At 39.4% G+C, this 9,582-nt stretch overlaps 1 protein-coding gene across 1 annotated transcript; it reads right to left on the bottom strand.

The window, feature by feature from the left end:
- Positions 1-358: 358 nt before the first annotated feature.
- Positions 359-9,560, bottom strand: NHLRC3 (NHL repeat containing 3). Its single transcript, XM_032206696.1, has 7 exons — positions 9,180-9,560; positions 8,199-8,351; positions 7,036-7,183; positions 6,306-6,506; positions 5,100-5,191; positions 3,445-3,557; positions 359-2,914 (listed from the first exon to the last, which is right to left on the bottom strand). Exons 1-7 carry the CDS (start codon positions 9,558-9,560, stop codon positions 2,686-2,688), a joined length of 1,317 nt encoding a protein of 438 aa, XP_032062587.1. The 3' UTR covers positions 359-2,685.
- Positions 9,561-9,582: the final 22 nt, after the last annotated feature.

The raw sequence follows: 9,582 nt of genomic DNA on the forward strand, positions 1-9,582 counted from the left end.
CTATATTAAGGAGTATTTTGTAATTTGTTTTTAATTTCCCAGCTATCATTAAAAGGGTATACAATCTATTTTTTTCAATGTTTTGTACTTATGTAATTTACTGTCCTATTTTACAAATTATTCAGATGAAAACATCTGGAAGAGATTTGTGCTTTTTTATACACAAATCAGAACACAAAAGAGATGGGCTACAGAAATAGCATTGTAAAAAGACAATATGGAATTTTAGATCCCATTTTAATAAGGTATTTAATAATTTCTAATACCATCACTTAAGTGCTGGGAACCCTGTATTCAGAAGAGTAATCCACTGTAATAAAATGTATTGATATTAATAAAGAAAAAAGGAGCCCAAACCTTTTATAATGAAAAATTCTCCATTTATTTTACCAAGTTATCCTGTTACACAATCTTTCAGAGATCAGTTTCAGAATGATACATAATAAAAGCCTCACAGAATTAGAAAGTTAGTGCACAAATCAATCATTTTCTCAGTTTGGCCACAGACAGTAAGGTGAAAAGGAGTCTAAGCATCTCATACCATATACTTCCCTTCTTAGCAGATACCCAATTCCCAAGTGTAAGGCATTTTTTGGCACCGTGGCCTATTTCAGTAAATTCAGACAAAACTGTATGAATATTCCCCATTTCTAGGGGCTGCAAAAGCCCCCTTAAACATAGACTTGGTAACACGTCCCTGCAGCAAACAGAAACTTGTATAACTTACTTGTCAACATCCGCAAGTGCACCACTCCTTCAGAGAAAACAGAAACATGTTCCCAGAAAGTTTCTAGTTCTCTTTCAAATGGATGTGACAAAGACAAAATAAATAAGGATGAGATGTGACGAGGAATAATCAATGTGCTTGAATCTCTTAAGCCACCAAGATATGTTCATATATATAAAGATATTTTGGTAACATTTTTACAAAGAATTCCACCTTCTGAAGGTGAGAAATAGCTAAATTGCACAAAGCACAGAGATCCCTGAGCTAGTGGTGACCTAGTTAAAAAGTCCACACAGCACACTGCAAAGCTATGTGGACCTATCTGCCTAGGTCTAGATGAAGTACTGCTGCCTTTTCAGCTAACAAATATTGCTTATTAAATTCCATTCGACACCATGTGAATCATGGGTCGTATTTGCTAGTGTACATGTATAACCTCAAGGTCCTGGCTTTGAGGCTGGCACAAGGGCAGTTAGGTTAGATCTGCCTTTATTATTGTGGCCATAGCCAACAACAAAGCATTTATATTTGGTGCATTAATCTCAAATAGCACTGAAATCAGGGCATCAGGCTTCACAGCTGAATTACATTCCACTAAATATATGAATCTGGCCTTTCTGGACAGTTTTCCCATCTGCTGACCCAGAAATTTTGGCGTCTTAGATTAAAACCTGCCAGACAAAGATGCATTTGCTAACATTCACTGATGTGGATATCCCCCATCAGAATAATTCAATTTCCTATATTCCTTTCTAAGGAAGTAAAAAAGAAAAAAGTGTCCCTTAGCTAGTAATTACCATTAAAATCATTCCACACACTTATTTTACTGTGTGGAAACAGAACAAATCCTCTGAAATGTTTTGAAAAGGTAGTAGATGAACATGGAATACGAGTGCACAGCTTTAGAGAAGTACTCAGTTACTCACTCTAAGTGTCATTTCTCCCCTTGGTCTCGTCTGCCATGCCATTTTCTCCATCCCTTTCATGTAACTATTGTTACATGTACTCATGTACTCCCTCTATACTATAAAATGAACTTAAAATTTTGTAGCAACCTGTAAAGAAAATGAAACGACTCCAGACTGGAAATGGAGCACTGGCAGAAAATCATGTGTCTCCTAGGCCTCTAATGCCAATTAAGAGTTTCCTAGGAAAGTCGGATTTGTTTTCCATGAGGAACTTAAATGAGTTAAACTTTGATATGTTCCACTATGAAATCCTGATGAACAGAAACTCATCCTGATGTAAATCAGATCAGGTTAAGAACTGACATGGTTAAGAATCAGTACTTGGCTGCTGTGCACATCTAATTTAGTTTGACATGCCTGTGATCAAGTTAACTGTAGCCTGTTACAGACTTGACTGCTTTAGCTGAAACTGGAAACTTTGATTTCACTGCAGTGTCATTAGCCACTGAAGGGAGATGCCAGCATCAGCACTGACACGGTATCCAGCAGCGTCTTATTCAACACCATAATGCATCCCTGTATTCTGTGTTGGGCAGCGTCAGCACAGAGTTCCAAAAAACAACTGAAGAAACGTTAAAATGAGGTGTCTGATTACCAGGAAATCAATCATTTATACACTTCCTTCAGACAAGACCTGACCTTCACTTACCAATGCACACAGGCGAATTAGAAGAGCCTCAAGATGACGCCCTACACATTGAAGAACAGCAGCTGTGTTTACAAAATTTTATAAAATTAAGACACAAAGTCATTTTCAAATTCCCAGCAACAAAAGCAAAAGCCATCATTGCATTGCTAAAATGATTAACAGATCAAGACCAAGTACTTCTCCAGAACTGCAGCTAGGGCAGATTCTTAGCCCTAGACTTTTGGGAGCACAATGTTCTGTGCTTGTCTAAAGAAACACAAGCCACAAAAAAAAACTCAGGAAAATGCCGTCATAGGTCTCACACGTCATAGAGCTTGTGCCATGGTTGTTGTGGGAAACCATCAGCTTATGGGTACATATTTTTGTACTTGCTGGGCTCCAATCTCTGCAATATAGATTGCTCCGCTCTTCATGTCTATATCTACAAGGTGTGGCTTGGTTTCATCTGCCAGCTGGATTGCGTTGACTATAGCACAGTCCCCAATAATGCCAACTGGTGGTGCTGCCAAGATTGCCAAACGGTTGATATTCATCTGAGCTACAATCAGATACTTGTAATCGGAAGTAAATCTGTGAAAGAGAGAAACGTGTTTTTGAATCATGCACTCCATGTGACATCCCATGGAAACATAATGATACGCTTAAAAAAAAACAACCAAGCAAACAAAAAACACTCCTTCCTTAATATTCAAGTTTTTGAAGGGTACAGTAGACTAAATGCAGCAAAACACTGAGAATTAACTTGTAAACTTAGCTCTGTATGTTGCTACTCCTTGAGACAGATTATGTTACAGAAAATTCATTCAAGACTATCTCTTCCTGTAAAAGCTGCAACAGCAAGGCCAACAAAATACAACTTTAAAACAAAATTCCCAATTCAGCACTTGAATCCACATGGCCTGTTACAAAACCAGGATTCCTCTGCCATGTCAGCATACAACTGTGTAGATCTCTGCATGTGATCAGGACCCAGCTCGCCGTTAATAAAACTGGTTAACTCCTTGTCATCAGGCATTAGATATCAACATTATAGCTCACCAATAAGAATGTATCTTTTATTTACGTAATTGCATGTTTCTAAAAGAACCGTTCAGCAATACCTGACAGAATAGGGTCCGTCTTCTGAGAAACAGCTACTCCAAGCCCCAAGCCATTCCCCTGTCACTTTATCAAAAACCTGGATTCTTTTGTTGTCTCTGTCTGCAACCCATACCTACAATGAACAAAAATTATGGCTATTCACAAATAGAACAAATTAAACACATCAGTTTCTTACATAAGCAAAGTATCCTGAAGTAAAAAAGTACACCTAGGAGGAACACACCTTCACATTCAAAGCTAAGTAGATATGACTTCCATATTTAAAACAAACTGCCAAGCAAAATTATTTTTATATTATTTTAGCAGAGAAATCAATGCCCTCTCTTCATTTCTGTGTCTGTGATACAAATACACTCAATGGGAATATATCCATATCCCCCAGTGAGAACATATGCACAGCTTTTTAATTCTAGAGGTACTGGTCTGTCACCCATTAACAATTTGTTTTTTAACAGTAGTCTCATGATCCAAACCTCTGATGACTGCATCTGTAGACACAGATATGTTTAAAACTACTACAAATATTGAGCAACTTCAACACTAAGGACATTTTCAGCATGCTTTGTTTAAGTAGTTTTGTGAAGCTTGTCTCAGTCCCACCCTGTGTTAACAAACATGATAAGCTAGCAATACCACTAGATAGTTCCAAGGAAAACATCTCATTTACTACAATCACTGAAATTTTAGCTGTTGACAACCTGTCAGTCAGATAAGTAAGCCTCATCACTTTTCTGGGATATCACCCAAAAGGGAGCAATAAAGAAGTTGACCTGAGATCCTTCATCGCTATTTTTAAGTGAAACACCACTACAGCACTCTCAGATTTCTTAGGAATTGACAATGAATGACCTGGGCTGATGATCAACGCCACCTCGGCAATAATTTCTAGGCCCATCACAATTGCTGTCTTTGAATGCGTATACTCACGGTTCCCTTTCCACACCAATTTGCCATATCTTTTCTCCCTCCCACCCTGCCAGTTTTGGCAGAGAAGTGATTTCTATAAACACTTCTTATTCTGGTTCAGACAGCATCATCAGAATTAGCTGAAAACGGCTATTTAAGATGTTTTAGCCAAGTGATCTTTTTTTTTCTGAAGAGTATTAGGGAGCAAAATATTAAGAACAGCAGGGCAGAAGTCAGATTACAATTAACATCTGGAAGAAGTAGAATCTTGAATGCTTTGAGCTGCATGTGGATGAGGACAGATGCCCGCAACCTGGCCAGTACAGTGCCTTACCATCTTCTTAAGCTTATCTGCAATTTCCAAATATGAAATTGAAGAAACTTAAGTGCTTGGGTAGATATTTGTTATAGAACAAAATTCTGCTCTACTCTCACCATGGCAACCTGTGAGATACTGTAAGAGGAACATTGCCAATATCCATGCAACAACAGACAGTAACTGGCAGGACTCTTGTGTCAACCTTGGAGATGGCTACTTTAGCAGAATCTTCAGTGTGAAACTTCAGCTCGCAACTGCTTTCACACTGTAAACTGTAAGCCACATAAAATAACCCAGTTCCCAACAGGTCAAGGAACAAGAAATACAACTTGTATTTTTCAAATTAATCTGCCAACAGGCTTGTTTACATCTAAAAAAAAAAATAAAAAATAAAAAATAAAAAATAAAAAAAGTCCTTTAAATCATTACCCTTCCATAACGATCCACTGTCACGCTATGAGGAATCTTGAACTGGCCAATGCCGGTCCCATTTTCTCCACTCAGCCAGATCTCTTTATAATCTAAGCAGTAAGCACCATGTAAAATAAAAGGAAAAAATGAAGTAAGAAGAAAAATAAAATAACTTTAGCTTTAAGTCATTCTCTTGCAAAGTTATTTTCAGTCACTTTTAAAAGATGGTGTTTCTAAACCTGGAATTTTAAACACAGTACTTCTGATACTGGAAATACTGGAACTACTACAGCGACTACTGGATTGTTATTAGTGGTTTCATGATTATGGTTACAGAAATGCAGCCACAGTTCAAGGCTTTGTTAAGCACTATATTGAAAAATAATAATAATAAAAAAGAAACAACTGAATGAGTATGATACCCATTTGTTTAGAAAACTGATGTTTTTCATTATGGCAGTTTTGAGTCAGTTTTGAGTTTTAAGAATTTATCTTTTTGCAAACTAAATGTTAGCTGACTGTTTTAAGAAGCGAATAGTGCAAGGGAGAAACTGCCACACCTCCCCCTTTCTCCAGCTGCAGCCACGCACAGACTCGTCACTCACTGCCCTAACCAACACTGATCATCTACTGGGGAATATGAACAAGCTAATCAGAATCAGAATAAAAGGATCCCTAGACACCGCCTGGCTCAACCTGTCTGTCAAAGTAGGGCTGGTATTAATAAATCAAAACCTGAAGTTAAATCAGGGTGCTCATATCAAATTTTGAGCACCTACAAGGGTGGAGACTGCCCAGCCTCTCTGGGAAAACTACTCACTGACTGATCACCCACCCTTCAATGAATCCCTCCTCAGAATCAAACTGGAATTTCCCCTTCCTTGCAACTTTTGTTCATGCCTCATTCTTCCATTGCTCACATCCCAGAAATCTATGGCTCTGTCTTCTCTATACCCTCCTATCAGTAACTTGAAGACAGTGGTAAGAAACTACCTTAGTCTTTTATCCTCAAGACTGAACAAATTCACTCTCTCACCTTCTTGTCATAAACAATTAGATTTCTACTATGTGACAAGCAGTAAAACAGGATCTGATCCAACAAAGTCTTCAAGCTAATTTCAAAAGTAGCCGTCCAACCTAGTCCCCACTTAACAGTATTCTCAAGTTATTATTTAAAATTCGAGTTGCAATTGCCACCTGCTGCAGAAGTTTATTTTTCCATACCTGTGGACAGTTTGAGCAGTCTGTTATTCATTCCTCCATCTCCATCCACAACATACATATCTCCACTTTCCTCTACAAAAATCTCTGCTGGTTGATCAAATTGTATCGGATTCAAACTTGAACCAGCATTCCCTGGCGTGCCCAAGATTTGTAAAAGTTTACCAGAAGGGCTGTACTGTTTCACGGTGTGCCCGTATTTTCCTGAAGTAAGATTTAAAAAGTGCAAAAATGTCTTAACAAAACAAAACAAAACAGTAAGTATTACAATTGATTACAGAGATTAAAAGGAAAATCTCCTGATACTAGCAAGTGAGTTCAATGAATCAAAACAAAATTACACCGTGAGACCACGACTGTGGGTTAGCAAATCCATAGGCTACAGCAGTATTTATTATATTTATTGTTGGATTACAGTCACCTAACCTAGGGCAGAAGACAAGTCTCACAGCCACAAGGTATTTTTTCCCTTATCCTTCTCCTGGAAAAAAAAAGTAAAACAAAATATGTCTTTGCTAAATTTAGACACTATAAACAAACACATAGAACTACTCATGAACCTTCAGACTATTTTATGCAGCACCTGAGCAGTTTGTTCCTGGCAAGAAAAGCACAGATCTGTTTCAGAATTATTTGAAAGCCTTATTTAAATAAATAGGCTATTTAAAGTAATATCTGCACAATTTGCATTTTCTTCCCTGCCTAATACTTTTCACATCTCCACCTTGCATACCTGCTCCAACATCTGTGATCCACACTGAACTATCAGTTGCGGTGTTTAATACAAAGATACCATGAGGCATTTCAACTGTATCATTCCAGGAGTAAAGAAAATAACCTTCCTCTGAGAATACAAGTACCTTTGGTACATCATCTCCCCTCTGAAAAAGCAAAAAAAAAGTTCTATTACGAAAACATGTTAACCAAATAATCAAACTTCTGAAAATTCCTCCTTGTAAGTTTTTTTTCAATGCTTCGTGAATCATGGAAGTCTCTTGAAACTGGTAGTTGACATTTTTTTCCAGTTGAAACAGGAAAGAGAGAAGGGTCCAAATTTAACAAGCAAAACCCTCCACTCATTCTGGCCTTCAACTTAAATCACATAGAGTCCAATTTTCAGAGCAGCCAAGCTCCTGCATTATCTTGATTTTCATTTTGAATCGTATTTATATATTCTTGATGAAAAATACATCAAGCACAACACAGGTACAAAAAACCTAACTGTACTTGTTAGCTACATGGTACTAAAGTACTCATGCTGTACTTTGTAACTAAACCCCACCAGTTTCTACAGAGAGATCACCTTATCCATGATCTAAAAATACAATTCATAGGTAATGCAAGTAACTGAACCCCATTTATTTTAACTGCGGGGCTTTGATTCCATGGGACAAAGGCTGGATGAGAGGAAGGGCACTAGCCAAGATGCCCCAGAAACACACTGGAACTTACAGTTAGAAAAGAGGCTACTATGACTCAGTTAATTTAGATCATGTGTTAATATCACAGAAATTTAATTATTTTTTTAAAAAAGGACAAAAAAGTATGATCCCAGAACTTCTTTTAAAATAGGTAAGGCAGAAAGATCTATACTTATATTTTCACTAATTTTGATACAGTAATTACTTTCTATACTTTAAATGTTGTTATTATATTGAAATTAGTAGGAAGCATATATTTCCTGATATTTATATTATATAAAATATAAAATTTAAAAGTATTTTTTATATATATTATAAAATTATTATACAGATATTATAGTTTACACGCAAACATGTAAATACATACACATATGGAATTACACGTATCTGTAAATATAAATACACTTAAAGCAGACATTTTAAAGGCACAAATACATTGGATTAAGAAGAAGAGAAATTTAGTACTCTCACTCACTTGTCCCACATAGACCAAACCATGAAGAGAATCAACAGCAACACAAAACGTTTGGCCAGTGAAATACTCTGGAATTTTAGGCCAGCTTATGTCCAACTTGTACATCTGTTGCTGTCCCTTCGAAGGATAAAAGTAATCAAATGCTTTCAACACCTGAGAATACAAAAATACATATCCTTTAGCAGTTAGATTATACAACGGTGGGATGTTTGTTTACATCCAGTTTTAATAAATGTGAGGATCAGAACCGGCAATAGAAAGTAACTGTACTTACGCTACTAAGTAAATGGATTTATTCAGGTTATGAAAGTTAAATAGAAACAGGTTTTTAGTTATCATTTTGGACTATAATTGAGAAATCTTTAACAAACTGGTAATTAAATAACAAAGCCGGTTGGATTGGGGAAGCTCTGGAACTTGAAGGCAAAAAACACACCCTGAAACTTCTTGTATCGAAGTTGCTGTTGCTACCTGTCAATGGACCCACACCAAAGAGGAAAACAGTAGAGAAGGTTTCAAATGCAACAGGAACAATAACTACTTCAAAAAAGCAATGAAATTGGAAAAATAGGACAGCACAGATCAAGAAGGAAAGCTACACCATAGAAATGAGGAAGCGTAAGTAGGAACAGCACAGCTTCAGCCGATGTATGCACTTTAAAATGCGATGGAAGGAAAGCAGCTGCAGCTTTTTGGCTGTGCTGGCGGAGCAGAGGAAGGGAAGGGAGCACAGCTGCTCTCCTGCAAGCACCGGGCGGGGACCTCAGCGCTGAGGGATCCGGCTGGAGCTGAGCACTCACAAAACGGGGAACCGCTGATGACTAAAAACCTTTTAATGTTGCTGTCCGCTGGAGGTAGGGGTCCGTGGATCGGAATCCAGAACGCCCCAAACTACCACGGCGCCCCGCTCCCCACACACCCCGACACCCTCCCCAAACACACCGGACACCCCCCGGGGCCGTGCCGGCGCCCCCCGCCCACCTGCGAGCCCCCGATGAGGCCGAGCAGCACCAGCAGGGCGCCCGCCATCACCAGCCACGGCCCCAGCACCCGCTTCCCCCTCATGGAGGCGAGGCCGGGCCGGGCCGGGCGGGCGGCGTTGCCATGGCAGCCCCGTGACACCGGCTTGGGCCCCGGGCAGCGCCCGCCCACAAAATGGCGGCGGGGTGCCCAAAATGGCGCCGGCCCGGCGGGGATGAGGAGAGGAGGAGGAGGAGGAGGAGGAGGAGGAGGCGCACGGGAGGAAGGCTCCGCGCTGTGTGCGGCGTTTCTGAGGAGCCGGGAGAGCTGCGGGGCCGCCTCGGGGGTGCTGCTTCTCCTCAGGCACCGCGGGAGGCGAGCGGTGCCCAGATTTGGCGTCATAGCGGCGCGCCCAGCAGAGCGG

This window comes from Aythya fuligula, chromosome 1, assembly GCF_009819795.1.
Source record: "Aythya fuligula isolate bAytFul2 chromosome 1, bAytFul2.pri, whole genome shotgun sequence".
NCBI lineage: Eukaryota > Metazoa > Chordata > Aves > Anseriformes > Anatidae > Aythya > Aythya fuligula.